The following is a 22,717-nucleotide window of genomic DNA, read 5'->3' as shown; positions in this document are numbered from 1 at the left end:
AGTAGATATTCTTCTCACCCCTAATAACAGGGTACCACTTCACATTGATTTTCAAATTACAATGTTCCTAATAACTATTATAAATAACATAGGGTATCAAGTATGTTCAATTTCAAATTACAAGGTATTCGATAATCATTATCAAGAACACATGGTGTCAAAATATGTATGATTTCAAATTATAGGTTACTCAATAATCATTGTCAAGAACATAAGGTACCGAAATTATATTTTGTTTAAACACAAAGCATAAGTACATTTCCTATATTATATTTGTATGTCTAATTTATTTTCTCGTACTTTATTATTGACAAATAATAACTCATCTGTTCTATATTTTTTTAGGGTAAATATTTATTTGGCACCCTGTGTTTTATCAAAATACAAACTTGGTACCATCTGTTTCTGATAATTATCAATTGATGCTGTCTGTTTACAAAAACTACATAATTTGGTACCCTCCATGCATTTAAATTTTTAATATTCTCATATTACCCCTCATTTTAGTGATTTATTTGATTTTCAATTGTTTTATTATTTTTAAATTATTTAAATATATTTTCAGAATTAATAAAGTAAAATAAATATTTAATTAAAACTTTAAAATAATTTTAATAAACAAATTTAAAATAAATTTAATTAATTAAAAACAAACAAAAATTGGAATTAAAATATTCAAAAATTAATTAAATATGGCATGGGTTACTTCAGCGTCGTAGCGCCTTAGTACTCAAACATTGGCTCGAGGCATTTTCTCTACCCCTTCTTACCCTGAAAAAACAGGGGCACCTTGTGTTATCCCAAAAATTTGAAAAGAATGACGTGGCAGTAAAATTGACACATGGCAAGAGTTAGTGGGGTGATCTGGCTTAGTAATGGCCCAATACATCAGTTAAGGAATTGGACAGATGGTCAAGCCAAATGCGCCCGACCGAAGAGAATATTTGAACTGAGGGTTGCTTGGCTCAAATCTCAGTTTGAAGACCTTAATAATTGAATTGGAGCCAAGTCCAAGAAGTTGAAGGGGAAGTTTGGATTTTGGTTCAAAGGATAAAAGCATTAGGTCCGATCGGACCTAAGCTTAGGGGACCTCTTGTTAAGATTGGCTCGAGTGAGTTCAAAGAAAATAACCAAGGCTCAAGTTTTACTCAAAGGGAAAGCCACATAATGGCCGATCGGGTATGATGTGGAAGAGGTACACTTGGGCTTGAATGAGGTGAGGAGGAAAAGTATACCTCAGACCATTTTGGTCCAAGGAGAAAGGTCCAAGGTCCGATCGGACCTTGGTTAAACAAAGGAGGCTCGGACCATTCTGGTCCGAGGAGAAGAGGACTATGTCCGATCGGACATACTCATAGGAGGTACCTTGGACCATTTTGGTCCAAGGAGATGTAAATGGTGGCTCGGACCACCTTGGTCCGAGGAGAAAGGCCCAAGGTCCGATCGGACCTTGGCTGAACGAAGAAGGCTCGGACCATTTAGGTCCGAGGAGAGGGGCATTGTGCCCGATCGAACAAGATGCCTATGGGAGTGCCTTGAACCATCTTGCTCCGAGGAGATGGCAAGGAGAGATGGCTCGGACCACCTTGGTCCGAGGAGGAAAGTGCAAGGTCCAATCGAACCTTGACTAGAGGAGCCAAAGAGGGTGGTTTGAACCATCTTAAGCCAAAGAAGAAGGCTATTGTGTCCGATCGAACACAATGAAGGGGAATGCCTCGAATTTGCCCGAAGTAAGAAGCAAAGTAAGTACCCTCGGACCACCTTGGTTCGAGGAGAGCTAAATGTACATGACTTTTGGTCCGAGGAGAGCCATGCACATACCACCTTTGACCTACGAAAAGCTTGAAGAGTAGTCAACATGCATGAGAGACTACGTCAAACTGCCCGAAACTACTTCAGTAAGAATTGGTCTAAGCGTCCGGGAATCTCTCAATCCTCACTCGAATTTAGGGATCAGTTGTATTTTAAACATTTATTTTGTAATATAAATATTAGGTAAATAATGAAATATCCCGATCTAAAGGGGATATCAGTTGAGAATCTCAGGTCTATAAATAGAGAGTTGGGAGGATCATAAAAGGACTTTTGGCAAAATTAAGAGTGAACCTGTGTTCTAGAGAGAGAAAGTGTTTTTCCTGAGAGAACCATTTTTTGTATTCTGGAATATTTTGCACTGAAGAAAACTCAGTTGACACGGTTCATCTGATCTTGAGTGTGAATACAGTAATAAAATCTCTAAGTGGATTAGGCTATTACCGATTATCGGGGCTGAACCACTATAAAATCTTATGTTATTCACTTTCATTGATAAAAACTGTCTGTTGTCGTTTGTTATTCTCTTGAAGGCTTGTCGTAGTTGACGTTCTTACGTCGTTGGCTAAATTCACAGTCAACACCTTGCGTCCTTGAACCGATAACCATCTTATTAATTAACTTTAAATAAACCTAAATTTTAACTTAATTAATGAAAAAAAATCATATTTCACTCATTCTCACCTTCACCATCTTAGTTCCCCACCCTCCCAAATCTCACCCGCATTTTTCTTGTTTCAAAGTTTGATTAATTTGTTAATTAAATTAAAATTTAGGTTTATTTAAAGTTAATTAATAATATTTTAATTAGCTTTTTAATTTTTTGATTCCATTTTTTAATTAATTAAATTTAGTTTTAAAATAATTTTGTTTATTAAAATTATTTTAAAGTTTTAATTAAATATTTATTTTATTTTATAAATTCTGAAAATATATTTAAATCATTTAAAAATAATACAACAATTGCAAATCAAATAAATCATTAAATGAGAGGTATTCTGGGAATATTAACAAACTTAATGCACGAAGGGTACCAAACTATGTAGTTTTTGTAAACAGAGGGTATCGATTGATAATTATAAAAAACTGAGAGTACCAAACTTGTATTTCAATAAAACCCAGAATACCAAATGAGTATTTACTCTTTTTTATTTTATATTTCTTGATCAAATTCTATCTAATTCAATATTAATTACCAATAACGCTTAAATAATTTTAGATTCTTCCTGATACGAGATAATAACATTAAAAAAAATTAAAATAATTTTATCTTATTAAAATATTTCATCTTCATATATTTTAATAGTAAAACAAATATTATATCTTTCTACCTAATTTATTTTCTCATAATTTATTATTCAGTAATAATAACTTATTCACTCTTTTTATATTTTTTATCCTATATTTCTTGATCAAAGTCTATCTCAATTTTACTTTCCAAACAATGCTTATAATATTATTTGAGCAAAAAAAAAAACAATGCTTATAATATAGGGTTTTTTGTATTATTATTATTTCGAAAATTAGATTCTTTGTATTTGTCAGATGACTTTTTGACCATGGTGGGTATTTGAGCCATTATATGCTGTTGGCTCTTCGATTGCATTTGGCCATAAAATGCCAAACAAGAAAGCCATCATTTGAAAGTATGTTTTTTTATTATTATATATTTTTTTATAAAACTAGTTACATTCATACACTACACATCCATAAAAGGTAAGATGCATGAATGAGGAAGCTTCTTTTAAATGGACAGCATGGTCCCACTCAAGAAATCAACATCAATGTCATCATATGGTTGAATTTGGTTTGGTCCAATAAGGAAAAATTATCTCTTTCGCAGCACCTTCAGATGTACAGTAGCGTCCCACAATCCATAGCGTTGGTGATTATAATTTATAACATCAAATTTCTGAGAGGTGAATAGTAAATAGATCACAAAGAGCGATTATAATACACTGATCTTTATTTATTATCATTCAAAGATACAACGACCAAAAAGAGTAGATAGCTAGTTCATTCATTACATATAATAAAAGGTTGCAGAGTACACGGCAGTTGATGAAACAAGTGGAAGCCTGAAGTAGGGGCTTGGTAAAAGATGTAAAAAAAACAACCCTCCAACAAAGAGAGGGTTGTCATGGCAGACTTGCATATAACCTGCTACCATGGCCAAGATCCCAAAACACTAGGCACCAAAAATTTGTACTGCCAAAAGCAACTATATATATGCGAACTCCCAAAACCAGGAACTACCCTTTTAAGGAAATATAAAAAGACCCAACCATCACGTAAAGAACCCCAAGTTCAAAAACGTGGAAGACTCGGTAAAACCAACGATAGGACTGACTTAAAACTAGGCGTCGGAACTTCCAGAGAATACAACAGCTTACAAGCACTTGAATGCATTGCCAGCAAAAACAGAAGCCCCGAAAACCTAGCAATATAAAAAAACCAGAACAAAATAAAAGAGAACCTAAATCCAGTGACCTGAAGAGGACTTCTCAGGGAAATATGGCCGTGAACAAAAAAAGACTTCTCGTTAAGAGAGTCGAAAAAAACAGATTTCCTGCAGCTGCAGAAAACCTGTAAAAAAAGTTTACGGCCACCCTCCCTGGAAAAGGAAATCTGGACACTGGATGAAAAGAGACCCATAGATAATGGACCCGAAAATACGTTACTACTGCTACTCACAAAAGCTGACTAAAATTCTGCTTCTTTCTGATTAGTTTTTTTCCCTCGCTGTTTGTTTTGTTTGCCATTCATGCGGCAAGAGTTCTTCACTTTCGTTCCCATCTAGGAAAGGATGTCACACCTCCATAGCTCCTCAACAAGGTGATCAACTGTGCTACTGCTGATTGCCTTGCAGTGCTGAAGATTTAGCCCCACAAGAGTCTGACCCATTTTTCCCAAGGCAGGCAAGCTCCTATCTGATATCAAAGAGCAACCTGACAAAGAGAGAATTTGCAGATTGAGATGGTTTTCCCGAGCCAAGGCTGCAATCCCAAAATCAGTGACTGCACATCTTGAGATGTCAAGCTCGCTAAGCAATGAGCAGTTATCAGCGACAGCTACCAAGCTTGCATCACTAATCTGCTTGCAACCTTCAAGATTTAGCATTTCTAGAGTCCAGCCATGTGACTCAGCCATTGCAGAAACAATCTTGTCTGTAAGATTGACACAGCCACTGAGGTTAACCTTGGCGAGGCCGGTCTCACAGCTCTCCAACAGTGAATAAAAACCAGCATCTGTAATTCTCTCGAGACCACTAAATTCCACATGCTGCAGTTCAGGGCAAAGTTTTCCCAATACTGTCAGGCTAGCATCACCAAATCCAGGACAGTTGCGAATGCACAAAGATCGCAAAGATTCACAACGAGACAATTTAGATAATCCCATGTTCAGGTCCTTAATTCCCAAGCAGTAAACAAGAGAAATAGCCTTCAACTTTGCACCACAGTTTAAAAGAGCACCAAAAAACCCATATTGGGTGATCCTATGGCACTCCTCCAATTGAAGGCTCTCAAGTGATCCAGTAGCTTTGGAAAAAGACACCAATCCATTGTCGGATACGGAAACACACTTCCGCAGGCAAAACTGTTGCAAATTTGGGCAACCCTTTCCTGCTGCTTCAAGCCCCATATCTGTGACTCCTTGACACGATGCGATTGTCAAGGATTTCAACTTCTGAAGCCCTTGACCATTTCCCATGGCCCAGAAGCCTCTCTCACCTACATTAGGGAGGCTGGTAAGAGCAAGATCTGTGATTGCCTTGCCATAATGTCCGATAACAGCAAGAGATACATCACTGATGTTCAATGCCTGAAGCTTCACCTTTGTCAAGACATAAGATGTGGAAGATACCAAGCTCGCAATCCCTTGATCCCCAACAAGGGGGCAGCTTTTTATTGAAATGCTTTTCAGGTTAGGGCAGCTCCTTCCAACAGCTTGCAAGCCTGCATTGCCAATGTTTGAACATGACTCTATTGTTAACTCAGTCAAATTAGGACAGTTCTTTGCAAGAGCAAACAAAGCCTTGTCGGAGATTGCAGGACACTGGCAAAAGTCAAGCTTCTCTAATAGATGACATCCATCTGCAATCTCAATGAGACCTTCATCTCCAACAGAATCCACATTCCACAGAGAAAGAACCCTTAGAGAAGGACATCCATGGGAAATTGACTTGAGACCCAGATCTGTCACTCCACAGCCAGAATTGCTTCCTCGAATAAAAAGTTCTCCCAATCCTCCTCGGCTAGCAGTTCCAACTGTGATCGCAGCAAGTCTAACATCCGTGGCTTTCTTCCCTTCCAAGCTCCTGGAGAGGTACCCATCACTCTCAAATTCCTGATCTTCAGCCTTCTTTTCGGTAATATCTTCTTTGCATAATTCCTCCTTCCGGATGTTACTTAAAAGTGTAAGCCAGCGCTTTGAAACACAGGCAGAAGTACTCCTCCCCTCACCAGGCAACCGCCTGAGGATCTCAAAAAGGCACTCATCTGGTAGAACATCAATAGAGGCCTTCTTCTTCTTCTGAGACCTCTCTTCAGCGAAAACAAATGGGGCACTGTCGCGAGATCTCTTCCGAGAAGGAAAATAGACATCCACATGACTACCAAGGGACAAAAAGAGGTTGGCTTCCTTAGGGTTTGAATATAACGAACCCAAAGAGCAAAAATCATCATTACCTGAGAAATCAGAACCAAAACTAGTTTAGTCTACCAAAGTTTCACACGATCCGTAACTTGCGTTTAAAATTATTTTCCAAAAATTATTAGCGGCAAAAACAGACTGATTCAATCCAGTCTTCCAGTTGGTTTTGTATCTGTTTTTGTGCTTTTTTTATAAAAAAAAAAATCAAATCTTTTATACATAAATATCCACAGATCACAAACAACCTTATCAAAATAGCTGACAAAAACAATATTCAAATCGGTGGTGCTCAGAAAGCCATTAATTTCATAACAAAAATTTGCATGTCAAGATCAAATAATACCAAAAATAAATAAAACACAAAAGTTACAAGTTAACAACACTAGGACTCGAGCTCAATAGAAACATTAACACGCAGCCCAAACAAAACTAGAAATTTATAACCAAACCAAATCCCAGCTCATCAGACAAAGTAATAATATTCTTAGCAACCAAAAAGTTTATGAACTATTAAACCTACATATCAATATTTCAGAATAAAACTCAACTACTATGCCAAAATTTATTTAAAAAAACTTATAAAATAAAGCAAGATCCGTAAAAATAAAAAATAAAAAAATCCGATCTATTAAATATCATCTAAACAGCCCAAAATAACAACAAATGGGTAATAATCAGAAGAAACTAAGCTAAACACATAAAATTCATGACAAATAGGTCAGAAAATTGAAGACTTACCGGTGAAACCAAAGATCTTCGACATGTGTACTGCTCAAAAAACCCCGGGAGGTATAGAGTGCAGAGATTTCCACCGAAGAACCCTCCAAAGAAGGCAAAAAAGAGAGAACCGAAGACGATTAGGGAAACCAAGGCGATGTATAGCGATTCAAGGCAGGGATGCATGAGAAAGATTAAGGTTACAAGGTCATGGAAACCCTATTAGATAGGGCAAAAAAAAAAATTTTAAAAAAAAAAAAGTTTGGGTGATGAAGAAAATAAGAAATGAATGGTGGCTGTTGTTGTACTGAGAGCTTTTATCACAAGAGCAATGAGGTTACGGTGCACTAGCATACACGCAAGTTTAACCCACATGCAATGTATTTGAACATAGAAGTGGCTTTTCCCTGTATTGTTCTCCCACCTAAATGAAAACCGGAAACCGCTCTGTTTTTTTTTTTTTTTTTTTTGTAAAGTAGGGTTGTTTGGATGCTAAGATAAGTTTTGGCGTGTTTGGATATTAGGATTAAGATGAGTCTCGCAACACAAACAAAATATTTCAAGGTGAATGTGATTAGGAAGTACAAATAATTAGGTTTATTATGGTGTAGATGTCAATTCTATTTTCAGGTCAACCAATGGCTATTGTTTTTTTTTATTGCATCATAAGATTAAAAAAAAATAAAAGAGGATTAAGATAATGTCGTTTGGCTAATTTGGTTGAGATTTTTGTTTTGTTCAACTTTGTCAATCATGTCCCACCCAAATTTTATAATTTTAAAAAAAAAAAAAATTATAAATAAGTTATTGAAACACTAATATAATTTTTCTAAAGACTTTTATTTGTAAAAATTACTGCCTTACCAACATGATCACTCATGGACAATTATAAGTAAAACAATAAATAAGAATTGAATACTATGTATTGACTTTGACTGATGTAATCAATGACCGAGCCGGAGATTAGGAGTAATTTATAAATTTATATATTTTTTTGGTGGGAATTTATAAATATATATTGGTTTCTCTAATATTACAAAAATTTATAAATGGTGTATATATTAGTATAATTTTTATTAGAACAAAAATTAGGATTTTTTATATGCTAACTATAAAATATAATTGTGTTTTACGTAGTTTTTGTAAACATTAAAAAATATATATTTTTAAAAAAAAAATTGAGATTTTATGGTAGGGTAGGGATTTATTTTTACCCTACTCGTACAACATGGTCTTTATAAGGACATGTGAGAGCATCTTGACCATAATTTTTTTCATAATAGTGTTTATTGTATAACAAACATCTTGCAGGATTTCGAAAAATTCTGAAAAATTAATGTGTCGAAAACAAAATTCAAAAGGTTGTTATACGTGTGGTTTTATTTTTTTTATTATCATCATTATTATACGCTTTGTATGATTTTTTTTAAATAAAAAATCTAAATTATGTATAAAAAAATTTATGTTTTGTGTAAGACTTATTTTGGCTGATTATCCGTTTGAAACATTTATTTTTAAAAATTAACTTTTAGACCTCGTGTTTTGTCAAAAGGCTAAATATAGGAATTGATCGATCGATTATTTTTTTGGCCGATTACCCGTTTTGATAATTTATTTTGGACCATGTATTTATTCAAAAGGTTCAAAATTCTTTATAAAAATTAAATTATATATAATTTAAGTTTTTTTTGTAAGGATTCACACCATTTTGAATCTTGTATTTTAGCCGATTACCCGTTGGGACTTTTATTTATAAAAATTAACTTGTGGACCTAAGTTTTGTCAAAATGTTAAAAATAGGAATAGATAGATCGGTTATTTGATTACTATATATTGGTCAATTACTCATTTTGACTCTTTATTTTTAAAATAATAAATGGCGGCTAAAATACCCAATATTTTCAAAATGTTGCACTTTTATACATAAAATTTTTCGAGGTAAATATACTCAATGTCTTCAAAATGTTACACTTTTATACACAATTTTTTTTTTGGATATACACAAACCAACAATTTTAGATATATAATCTATATATATATACACAAATATTCATGTATGTATATGTATAGAGAGAGATTTTTTAATAATTAAAACTTATATTTTTTTTTTACTTTTTTTTTTAAATCTTATATTTTAAATGGATGAAAATATATAAGTTTTAAATCTTTTTTTTTAATTTTAATAAAATATTTATTAATGTTTAATTTAAAATAGTTATTTTGGTAAAGAATAAGAATGAGAACAAAAGGAACAAAGCTGCCCAAACTCGTTTTGAACTTTGTATTTTAGCCGATTACATATTTGGACCATTTATTTCTTAAAATTAACTTGTGGACAAAATGTGGATTACCTGTTTGGATCATTTATTTGTTTTTTAGATGAGTGCTAAGGAAACTTTCTATTGCACTCTCTTATACACTCTCTTTCATCCATGCATGACATATGGATATTATTCAATTTTTTATATTTTAATATTTTTTTCAAATCATTAATGGAATTCACGTGCAATTGATTGATTTAAGAGATTACAAAAAAGAGTCTAATATAGAGTGTATTTAGCAATGTATTTTGTCAAAAGATTAAAAATACAAATAGATAGATTATTTATTTATTTATTTATTATATATGGATATTTTTAATTGGCATCTATTATTATTATTATTAAAAAAAAAAGAAAATATATAGATCTTTTTCCTTAATTAATTAATAGTCATAAATTAAAAAAGTAAAATAAAAAATGAGAAAAGTTAACAGTTATTTATATTTATAATTTAATTAAACAGTTGTCGTAATTAAATATCTAATCAAATTTGAATTCAAATTAAAAAATAAGAAAATAGAAAGGGTGTTTTGGAGCAATTTTAGAGTGCCACATCAATCTCGCATCTTTTGTTGCTGCTGGAATGTCCACCAAATTACAATCTTAAAAACATTTATTTACTATAGCGAAAACAAATCACAAATCCAAACAATATCATTAGTAATATCATTTTGTTACAAGCTTTATAAAATATCAAATTAGAGAAACATAGAATTATATTGATAATTGATGATATAATTATAATATTTTGTACAACTATTCACTTTTGAATAAAAAACATAATTATATTATAATAAGAAAATTGCTATTTAGGTTTTTTACCCCCGAACTATTACCACTACCGTATCGTGCCCCCTAATTTTTTCAGGCCGTTAAAAATTCCCCCGAAATATTCACAGTAATGTAAAGAAGGACTTCCGTTAACTTTCAACACATGTGGCTAACAGAAGGCTGACATGGCTGTTTATATGCTGATGTGTCTTGGCCATGTCAGCGCCATGTGTGTAATCTTAAAATTAAAAAATCTATAATCATATTAAAGATTAGTGAATTAAACACTAAAAAATAGAATTAATAAATTAAATCATTTTTTATACATTAAAAAAAATAAAAACCATATTTAAAAACAATAAAATTACACACATAGCGCTGACATGGCCAAGACACATCAGGATGTAATGAGCCATGTCAGCATTCTGTGTTGAAAGTTAACGGAAGTCCTTCTTTACATTACTATAAATATTTCGGGGGGAATTTTTAACAGCTTGAAAAAATTAGGGGGCACGATACACTAGTGGTAATAGTTCGGGGGGTAAAAAACCTAAATAGCCTAAGAAAATAGATATATAGAGAACTAAAATTCAAACAATACTAATACCAATACTTTGTTAACTAATTAAATTCGAAGATACAAATATATTTTTTAGTATATATAGTAAACAATATCATAGCATTACGATCCACGTTCAATTTCTTTTCCTTCAAAAACGTAAGAAAAATACCAAAATCTATAAATCAACCATAAATAAATATATATATATTGCACAATCAGTGAGCTCTCTCTACATTTGCAAGGTGCACAAAACTTACTTGAAAATCATTTTGCAGTGTCAACATAGTTTAACATTCATAATGTGTGGAAATATGCATGGTATACATTAAAGTCATGTACATGTGAATGATACACGAAAAACTTAAGGAAATGCTGGTACACTTGAAAATGATACTCATAGGATATCACAAACCAATAATTTTAGTTATACAATCTCTATATATATACACATATATTCATATATGTATATGTATATGTATAAAGAGAGATTTTTTACCTTGAAACTGTAATTATTGATTACTACTCTTTTGAGAGCCAAGCCATGAAGCTAAATAAATTATGATATACAAAAACTTAAGAAAATATTGGTACACTTGAAAATGATACTAATATGATATACACAAACTAACAATTTTAGATATATATATTTTGTATATATACACATATATTCATATATATAAAGAGATTGAATACCTTGAAACTTGAATGATTGATTATTACTCACTTGAGTAATTGAGAGCCAATCAAATTAATATTATGTGTATATATATTGACATTTTTAATTGTTAAGATATTTTGTTTTTGAATTTGAATTTTTTTACACTTTAATAGCACTTTAAATAATTTTTTAATCAAATTAATATTATATGTACACATATTGATGTGTACATATATTAATATTTTTAATTGTTAAGATATTTTCATTTGGAATTTGAAATTTTTTACCTTTTTGTTTTTTTTTAAAAAGTTAGATATTTAAGTATTAATTAATAGCAATTTACGTTTTTTTATTAATCTATAAATAGATACTATTTTTAAACTACATTGTTTAAAACACATACATCTAAAATAAAATAACATTTATGTAAAATACATTACTACATTAATTTATAAAATATATTTTTTGAATGTATTAATTTATAGGTGTAGTTACGTTTTTTTTTATATATATATTTTTACTACTTTTTTTAAACGTGTAAAATAGATAGAATAAATAATAATATCTTGTAAATATCTTATTTAAATTTAAAAATCATGCAACTACATATTTTTTTAAATGTGTATGGCTCATTTTTTTTTAAATTATTACATAATTATAATCTATAAAATGAATAAAAAAATATATTAAAGGAGAAAATAAATAGAGTGTTTTGGAGAAATTTTAGTTTTTTAAATGGGTAAAATAGATAGAGTAAATAATAATATCTTGTAAATATCTTATTTAAATTTAAAAATACGTAATTACTTACATTTTTTTAAATTACTTTATTATTATAATATATAAAATGGATAAAAAATTAGATTAAAGGATAAAATAGATAGATTGCTTTAGAACAATTTTAAAAGGTCACATCATCTGGTTGAAGCTCTCATTTATATAATATATAAAGGAGAAAATAAAAAATGAATAAAAAAATTAGATTAAAAGATAAAATGGATAAAGTGCTTTGGAATAATTTTAGTTTTTTAAATGTGTAAAACAGATAGAGTAAATAATAATATATTATAAATATCTTATTTAAATATAAAAAATATGTAATTACTTACATTTTTTTTAATTATTATATTAAAATAATCTATAAAATGAATAAAAATTTAGAGTAGAGGAGAAAATGTATAGAGTGTTTTAGAACAATTTTAGAGTGTCACATCATCTCCTTGAAGTCATTATTTATATAATATATAAATATAGATAGACTTGTAACTACTTACATTTTTTTAAAATTATTATACTATTATAAACTATAAAATTAATTAAAAAATTAAATTAAAGAAGAAAATAGATAAAGTTTTTTGGAGCAATTTTAGTTTTTTAACCGTGTAAAATAGATATAGTAAATATGTTATTTAAATTTTAAAAATATGTAACTACTTATATTTTTTTTTATAATTTATAAAATGAATAAAAAATTAGATTAAATAAAAAAATAAATAAAGCTATTTAGAGCAATTTTAAAATCTCACATTACCTCCATAAAACTCTTATTTATAATATATATATATATATTCTGCTTCCGTTAAGCACACACACCACAAATTTACAAAAAAAATTCAACTAAAGACACTTTGTAGTTATTTGGTTTGGTTTAGTGTATTTCAGTTATTCTTTTTCTTAATACCAATAGGAACGTTAGTAAATATTGCCCTCATTTTCTGCTTTAATTTGGACATACCTACCTAGTATACGTAAGATAATACGGTGCTTCTAGTTCATGCAATATTGGTCGACTCGTTCCGTCCCAAACTCCTAAGTATTTAAACAAACATAATAGAACAACATCACTTTTTTTTTTTTTTTTTCGGAACAACTTCACTTTAATCACTTGATTTTTATAGAGAAAATTACTGCCAAATTATCACTCTTAAATATGATTGAGTGAGTCAAATTCAACTCTGAAATAAAATTCAACTCGTCAGTCGGCCATTATGGTTGTGCATACTTTTAGGATGGATAAATAACTTGTGTGGTTAGATGACCAGCAAGACATTTTTCAGTTTAGGTAACCCTTCCAAATTTAGGGTTCCCTTTCCAAGTACTTTACCTGCCTCACTATTACCAAAAGTGATTGCACCACAATTTTTAGCTTTAAAATTAATAAGAATATTTTTGTTACCTATTATATGTCTAAAACATCCACTATCAAAATACCAAGAATTATATGTATGAGTTCTATGACATGTAAATGTAGCAAGACAAATATTCGCATTCTTTTTCACCCATTTTTGTTTAGGCGCATAGTGTTTCGTTTGTACCTTGAATTTTTCATGATGAAAATAATTTGTATTAAAAACATTCATCATAGTAAAACATTTTGGTCGAATGTGACCTTTGACACCATAAAAATGACAAGTGGGAATAAATTTCTTAGTCATTTCATTGGACGTCAGATTCTTACCTATCTGTCTCTTGGTTGATGTGACAGTTTGTGATGTTGATGGATCAAGAACCTGCAATGATAGATCTTAAAAAGCAGCAGGTAATGAGCGAGCTGGAACAAACACAGTGTTTCTGTAATGACCCAAAATTTGCTAATAGAGTTTAGTGTCTTTGTTAGCATGCCAGGAGGGCATAATTGGATAAAATTAGGTTTAATTGGTTAAATGTATGATTATGTGACATGCATGATTAATATGATTATGTGAGTATATTATATGCATATTTATGACTATTAAATATGCATGTGAGCCCTCTACTGTTTATATGGGCATACTTGTAATTTTGGCCCGTTAAGGGCATAAATGTGATTATATGTGATAAATGGTTGAGACCACATTATTATGTTGATATATTTGTAGTACATGGCTTGAGGCGATCCTAGTGAGCGGATTAGCGAAATAGTCACAACGGGGTTTAATACCCGACTTAGGGTGAGCCTAGGGGTATTTTGGGAACTTGGAGAATATTTTGGGGTTTATTGAGTAATGAGAAAGTATTTGGTAATTAATTAGATGTGAAAAGGTTAATGGTTAACATTAGGAACACTTGAGGTGTTAGCGGGAATTTGGGAAAAGACTATTCTACCCTTAGAAATCATTAGAAGGTTGAATTAACTTAAGGGCAAAAGGGTCTTTTTAGGGGTTAAGAGATATACTCAGAGGTGTAGGAAGTAATCAGAAACTCTAGGAAAACTTCTCAAACTCACCCTTTCTCTCCCACTCACGTTCTCACTCTCACTCTCCCTTGAGAACCCAAGTGAGCTTGAAGACATAGAAGGAGACAAGCTGAGAATTTTACTGAGCTTCAGCTGGAAAACTTTGGAATTTAAGCTCTGGAATTGAAGGTTTGAAGCTGAGGGTTTAGCAGCCATTAAGGTAAGAATTTTGTTGGATTTCTGTTAAAAATATGGGTGTTATGATCAATTGGTTTGGGTCCTTTAGTGGTGAATTGTTGTTGACTGAATTGGTGGTTTCAGCAAAGTTTTCTAGGATATATTATGCTTAAGATACTTGGATAAGGGTCCTGGACTCGTTGCTAGGCTTGGTTTGGGTATGGGAATGTGTTTGAGGTTGAATTAGTAGGAGTTAGCTGGGGGAAAACGTTGGGGAAAGTTGGTTTTTCTGGGTTTAGGGGCTCGAGTCGCGACCCTATTCTTCAGGTGGCGCGACCCGCATGAGTTTTGAGGCTGGGAGCCTCTATTTTCCAGGCGCGCACCGCGACTCGGGGAGGATAGGTCGCGGCCCGTGTCCCCCAGCAGGGGGGGATTTCATCTCTGTTTGATGGGTGGGCCGCGACCCTTAAGGGCAAATCGCGACACTAATTAGGGAATTAAGGGAAATGAAGTTTAAGGCTTGGGGAGGCTCGGGAATTCAAACCTAAGCACTCAAGACGATTTCTACTACGCGGTTTAGTAGAAATCAAGGTCCCAAAGGCTAGCTATTGTTTCCTAAGTATTTATTTGGATTAGAAATTGATGGTTACCCATTGATACTGTGACTAGGTTTATCACTAAGGCTCAAGGCTGAGGATCATGCTCGGGACCGTTCTGTATCCTCTGCTCGGGATTCGAGGTAAGAAGACTGCACCCTTGTGGTTGTGAACGGGACTGTGGTTCCCAATAATTAAATACATATACTGTGTGATTGTACAATTAATATGACATCTGAAAATGAATGGCCTAAGGGTGTCGGGGCTGATGATAAGCGAATTGAACGCAGCTCGGTCTAAGCGAGCCGGGGTCAGCCAGATAAATAGAGGGCTTGGTCTAAGCGTGCCAACCCTAAGCATTTGCGTAATTGACTTTGATATGTGTTTGAGATGAAGTGTTTACCACTGCTTAGTTTTATATTTGAATTATGTTAAATGTTTGAAGTGGTTGAGTTATGATTGACTGGATATTATTGTTGCTATACGTGCTTGTTGTTATGGTTTTCTTGCTGGGCCTTGGCTAACGGGTGCTACGTGGTGTAGGGAAAAGCAAAGGAAAGGTGGATCAACCATGAGTTGTAGAGCTCTGGGGGCGGAGTGTACATAGTCAGCTATTTGATCGCCACGACCGATGGAGAGTACAGGGACAGAGGCCTAAAACTTGTATTTTGCCATTAGAGTGGCTTTTGTTTGTATTAAACTTTTGAGGATTGTAAATTGTCACTTCAACCTTGTTTTTTGGATCCCATGTACCAAACATCTGTTTTAATGAAAATTAATTGTTTACAATCAAAATCTTTTAACCCTAACCTGATAGTTGACTTTAGGAACACATTATTGTTCAAACGATTTGATTAGCAAGTCATGCACTATTTTAAAATACACAGTGTAACAGTCTTGGTTATCCAGGGCGTTACAATTTCCCTTTGATTGAAACCTTTTAGATCCCAATCCAGTATTATTTATTTGACCTGTATTATGGACCTCCTCAAAAATTGTAGATCCTGGATTAAGCATTTGAACATTTCTTTTAAAAGATCAAGCTCTTTTTTCAAACAATTAATTTCAGCATTTTTATCAAAAATCTCAATTTCAAGAATTTTAACATTTGTTTCAAGTTCATCATTTATGTAAGAAAGAGTTTTAATGGTTTTTGCATTTAATCTATTCACAACACACAACTTAATCCATTCATCATACATTTTTTTGTAAGATTCTTCCAGTGAATCTTCATTGACTTCTGATTTATCAGAATCAGTGTCGACAACATCAGTAGTACCTGTCGTATTATCAGTAACCTTATTTACCGAACACAGTGTTGTTTAGGCAAACAAATTATCTATTTTTCTGCAAAAAACACAGAGAATTCGAGAATACAACAACATTTTCTCTCTCTTCATCACTACTTTCAGAGTCATTGTTCTCCAAGTAGCATTCATACATTTTTTATTTCTTTTCAAGGTATTTGCACATTCTGATTGAATGTGACCAAATCCTTCACATTTGTTGTATTGAATACCATTTTTATTATTAGGAAAAGAGGATTTTGAAGATATATTACCTTTAGAGAAATTATTTTTGTTGCCTAATTTTTCCATATATTTTTTAAAATTTATTGTCAATAGGGCCAACTCATTATCATCTTCATCCTCAGAAACTTACCTTCTCATTACTTTTCAAGGAAATAGATTTTTCGTTTTCTTTTACTTGGTCGATTCTTCTTTTTGTCTGATTTGTTGATTTAGTTCAAAGATTCGAAGAGAACCCATTAGTTCTTCTACCTTCATGGTATTCAAATCTTTGGCCTCCTCCATAGCCGTTAGCTTGGTGCTAAACCTGTCAGGTAAGACACAAACAATTTTTTGAACTAAAACAGATTCTTCTAATTTTTCTCCTAAGGCAAAAAATTCGTTAGCAATATCAGATAATCTTTTATAAAACTCAGTAAGAGTTTCAGTCTCAAACATCCTAAGATCCTCAAATTTTGTTTGCAACATAATGGACCTAGAACGCTTGACATCAGCAGTTCCTTCAAATTGAGTTTGAAGAATTTGCCAAGCTTCTTTGATCGAATCACAAGAGGATATGAGTTTAATATATCATTCACCAACACCATTGAATAAGGCATGTAAGGCCTTGCTATTGTAACTAGACAATAAATCATCAGTTGTTGACCAATTTAACTAAGATTTTACCGCTGTTTCTCCAGTTTTTTTGTCAACTTCTGTTGGTGCTGACCAGCCTGTCAAAACAATTCTCCATGCCTTCTCATCTTGAGATTTGATGAATGATTTCATCCTAACTTTCCAGTAAGGATAATTTTAATCATTAAGCAATGGTGGTCGAGTTATAGAACTTCCTTATGCAAAAAATGACATGTTGCAAACAGAAATACAAAAAAACGGAAGGAAAAACACAAAATCTCACTAAGAGTTTAGTGAACTACTCTGATACCAATTGAAATTCCATTTTTTAAGATTACCTACTGAATTTAACAAACAATTTAATTAATTCGGAATAGTTAAACAATTGTTTGAACAGACAGATATTCTGATGTATCAAGACAAATTGCTGATGAATCAGAATATATGAACAGAAAGTAAATAAACTAAAAGTAACATGACACAAGAAGTTTTTTACGTGGTTCGAAAAACCTAGTCCACAGGGTCACGTCCAGATTTAAAATCAATTAGTAAAGTCTCAAGAGTACAAAAAGCAATTGACTTATACAAGTTTAGCCTCCCTCTAAAACTTTGTTGCAACCTTGAAGTACTCCACTTTAATAATATGATTTTGACAATCACCAAGAGCATGAAATCCCTTATGATCTTGATGAGTGCTTACTTCATCCCGAAGTAAGATTTATGGAAATCTTCTCCCGAAAACTTGTATGTCACGTACACAAGCTTTATGACATGTTCAAGAATAAACTATACAAATCACAAACAAACAAAGATATAGTATAACAAGAACTACTCTTTACAAATAAAATAACCCTTCAAAAGCATAAAGCGTTAGAAATTGTGAAGAGGTAAGAATGACTGCTACTTAGGTCTAGTATTTATAGAGTTCTAGAAACCCCTAAGCCAGCCAATCCCGTTAATGACCTAAATTATACCAAATTCGGAAGTTACTCAAAATAACTTTTCATTCATTTCAAAATTTCCTTTCTTTGGGCACAAGCTTCATTCAATTTCCTTATTTTAGACAGATAAAATCAACGGAAAATATACAAATAATAATTCTTTAATGCACATGCTCATTATAGACAAGGTCACCAAAAATATTTAAGGAAACTTGACGATATATAAAATGCATTTAGTAAAGAATTGATTCTTACTAAAATGAGACACAATCACTTAAATACCCAATATATAATTTCGAAAAATACAATTTAAATAATAAAATATATTTATTAAAATAGTTAGCCAATAATAGGTGTTTACATCCTCAATATAAATAAGAGGAGTAAGGACCAAAAATAAGGGGAGAGAGAGGGGCGATTGCTTTTTATAGAGAGAGTTCTCCATCTTCAATGGAGCCAAATAGCTAAAAGTTAAATACAAATATAACTCATGGCTGGCAAGATAAATGATAGTGACTAAGTAGATGTAGGTCATTTTTGTGGGTTAAACCACTATAAGATTTTCTCTCTATCCATTATTTTTTGGCACTGATAGCATTTTATATGTTTTATTTAACTCTTACAAATCTTCTTAATATTATCCTTTGAGTGTTAGGTGAGTTTGACGAAAAAATGAGTTAACAATAATTAATGAAGTTATCATTGCCCAAAAGAAAATATGATGGACCAGCACTGATTTGAATAAAAAAACTCTGCTATAAAATTTATATTAAAAAAAAAACCTATAGATTCGCAAGTGACTATTTTTAAGCACGCAAATGGCACCTATTTACGGTATAATGTAATGTAATATGTCTTGCTTAGCTTGACAATGTCTTTAAAAAAATAGTTAATTAGACTGTTTAAAATAAAATTTAAACGCAAGATATAAATTATATTACAAAATATAGATCAATTCAAATATAAAATAATATTGAAAATAAAAAAAAATGTATATAAATATTATGTACCTGTAGTAAATATAGTTATTTTTACTAAAAACAAGAAACAACCACTTAGAAAGAAGAAGAAAAAAACTAATTTGCAGAATATTCCTTCCAAATTTATTTAAGAAATTTATTGTTACCGTGATATTAAAAATATATATATATATAGGGAGCGACTACAACGCATTTCTTTTTTTTGCAATACCAGTGCATCTTTTTTCTATTTCGGCACCTAAATGGTTATAATCTTAATTTTTTTTTATTTGATGGTGTACATTATAGCTATCTAGAACATCCTACAAATTTTCAATAAATTCTGAATAAATTATGGTACCGAAACAGGGTCTAAACTCTATGCTGCATGCATGCCTTTTTTTTGTGTACGCGTGTAAAATTCGACAGTTTGAACTATGTTTTCGGTTTCGTAAACTATTCACAATTTCTTGAAAATTTGTAAGATATTCTAAATACCTACAATGTATACCGTCATATAAAAAAAATTGGGACTATATATTTTCAGGTGCCAAAATAAAAAAAAAATACACCAATGTTGTAAAACAAAAAGATGCATTGTAATCGTTTCCTATATATATTATTGGATATAAAAGATTGGGTGAGGATGAACATTGGATCGATTATGTAATAAAGCACTTCATTTATAGTGAATATAAAAGTTGTTAGTGTTATTAATAAATATTATCATACTTGAATTATAGGAGTGAAAATGAAAATATAATTTATAGAATAGTAGTAGCAATTAATTATAGTAAGGACGCGGAAAAGGTTTGGTGCAGTGAATGTGAATGTGAATGTGAATCAGAATCCGTGTGTAATTAGATTGGAGAATATGGCTGCCTAGATTAGATTGGCCTACCACCAACACCAAAACCAAAACCAAAACCAAAGTGATAGAGTCGTGTCCACTCATTCTATTCTCAAATATCTCATCTCATTCCCATTATTGACTTCTTCTTTTTATTTTTTCTTCTTTTAAAACCTTAAATAATTGACTCCTCTCCTCGTGGTAGGGAACCCAATCTAATGATCTACCTCACAATTGGGACTATATTATTAATTAAATATTTCATTTTGGATTTTTTTTTTATATAAACAAATAGATACTTGTTTAAAGCCTCCTCTCCTGCATTTTGTTTACCTCTTAACTTTAGTCTTGCCGAGTCTAAAGGCACTCACAATCACTTTTGTATTATTGTATAATATATTATTTTCTTCTAAAAAAAAATCGACCTGTATTTATATACTAGATACATGCAATGCAATGTTTAATATGCACTGTTTAGTTTTATTTATAGAATTTATTAATTATTTTTATTAAATTTATATTAATGTCATATAAATTTCAAATGAATATCATATCTTAATTAAATAATTTATTTATTTTTGTTTAAGTTTATGTTTGTTATAGTTTTTGAATTTGGGAAGGACAACAGGAGATCATATATTATATATTTAATGTAATATTAAATATAATGTGTGAAATTTAAATTTAAGTTTATTGCTAGTTTTAAAAAAAAAAAACAATTTATTGCTAATTCATAGTAGATTATATTATATATTTAATATGATATTATTCTGATAAGTGAGTTTAAGTTTAATTAAATGATATTTAAGTTATAAAACATATGATCTTATTATTTTTAAATAATTATCATTGTAAAATATCTCAAAAATATCATATTTTAATTAGTTTAATTATTTATTATTGTTAAATAATTATTATTGTATAATATCTCAAAAATATCTTATTTTAATTTTTTAATTATTTATTTTATTTTATTTTATTTAAGTTTAAGTATTTACAAACTACCGTTAAATATAAAAATATTCTATTAAATATAAGAATATTCCGTTAAAGTTAACCTTAAAAAAATAAAAAACCGTTAAAACCAAGAATTTCCGTTATCTACACACTTATTATATAGAAGATATATATATATACTAAATAGAAGTAAGTTTAGTTTTAAAATTATAAATATTGATTATAATTTTAATAAAAATCGGTACAATATTTTAAAAATATATATATAATAAAATTAATTATAGTTCTATAGTATATATAAATATTTATATCAATAATCTTTACATATATGATATCTAAACAACGTTGACATGAATATAAATTTACATGACTACATGACAAATATATAAAATATAATAATATTTAAAAAGAAATTAATAATAGAAATAAAATAATAATAGAAAAGTCATAGTGTAGATATTAATATACATGCATCAACTATTTTTAGTTTCTAATGTATCTCACAATGTCCTTTGGTTTTTTGATGAAGAAAAAGAGCTTCAATCCTTGATAAAAAAAAACTATCACACAAATTTATAAGATAAAAAAAAATGATATGTATGCATTTATTATTTTTAAATAAACATGATTTAATTGATTAAATTATCATAAAATATCTTAAAAATATCATATTTTAATTAATTAATTTATTTTGTTTAAGTTTATGTTTATGTTTGTTTTAGTTTTTGAATTTGACGGTGACAACAAAAAATTATATATTATATGTTTAATATAATATTAAATTTAAGTTTAATTAAATTTTATTTAAGTTATAAAATATATGGATTTATTATTTTAAAATAATTATTATTGTAAAATATCTAAAACATATCCTATTTTAATTTTTTTAATTATTTATTTAAGTTTAAGTCATGTTTACAATCTACCGTTAAATATAAGAATATTCCGTTAAAATTAAAGAAAAAAAATAAAAAATCATTAAAACTAAGAATTTTCGTTATCTACACACTTTTTATATAGAAGAAATGTATATTTTTCTTAAATAAATATATTTTTTTTAAATAAGTATATAATATTTAATTATAAATAAATTGATGTATGATATATTGTAAAAATTAATATGTAAAATAAAACAAAAATAAATTCTGTTGGTGTATTATAAAAAGAATGAATATTTGTGAGTGTTCTAATAGTGGAGGTTGTTGTAAAAAGAATAATCCATGTAAATATTTTGTTAATTAAATATCAATTTATAAAAAATATGTATTTTTAATTAGAAAATAGTTCAATCGATAAAATTAAACCGTGAACATGTAAAAATGTAAATAAATAAATATATTAAAATATGATAGCTTAAATAAACAAAAAGGTGATTGCTTGCTTGCTTGCGTTAATAGAAATCAATATTCTTCTTAATAAGAGAAAAACTAGATATATATTCATTC

The 22,717-nt window shown here is 30.3% G+C and overlaps 1 protein-coding gene across 1 annotated transcript; it reads right to left on the bottom strand.

The window, feature by feature from the left end:
• Positions 1-3,758: 3,758 nt before the first annotated feature.
• Positions 3,759-7,454, bottom strand: LOC133805283 (EIN3-binding F-box protein 1-like). Its single transcript, XM_062243417.1, has 2 exons — positions 7,204-7,454; positions 3,759-6,500 (listed from the first exon to the last, which is right to left on the bottom strand). The coding sequence occupies exons 1-2, from the start codon at positions 7,226-7,228 to the stop codon at positions 4,609-4,611; spliced, it is 1,917 nt and encodes a 638-aa protein (XP_062099401.1). The 5' UTR covers positions 7,229-7,454; the 3' UTR covers positions 3,759-4,608.
• Between the last annotated feature and the right edge of the window lie 15,263 nt (positions 7,455-22,717).

Source organism: Humulus lupulus, chromosome X, assembly GCF_963169125.1.
Source record: "Humulus lupulus chromosome X, drHumLupu1.1, whole genome shotgun sequence".
Taxonomy (NCBI): Eukaryota; Viridiplantae; Streptophyta; class Magnoliopsida; order Rosales; family Cannabaceae; genus Humulus; species Humulus lupulus.
The sequence above is the reverse complement of the archived record's forward strand: the minus strand, read 5'-3'. Positions and strand labels throughout refer to the sequence as shown.

Excerpts from the sequence above, each read along its gene's own strand:
- LOC133805283 (XM_062243417.1), bottom strand. The coding sequence starts at position 7,228 with ATGTCGAAGATCTTTGGTTTCACCG. Across the intron at positions 6,501-7,203 it reads GAAGATCTTTGGTTTCACCG|GTAATGATGATTTTTGCTCT; the intron begins GTAAGTCTTCAA and ends CTGATTTCTCAG.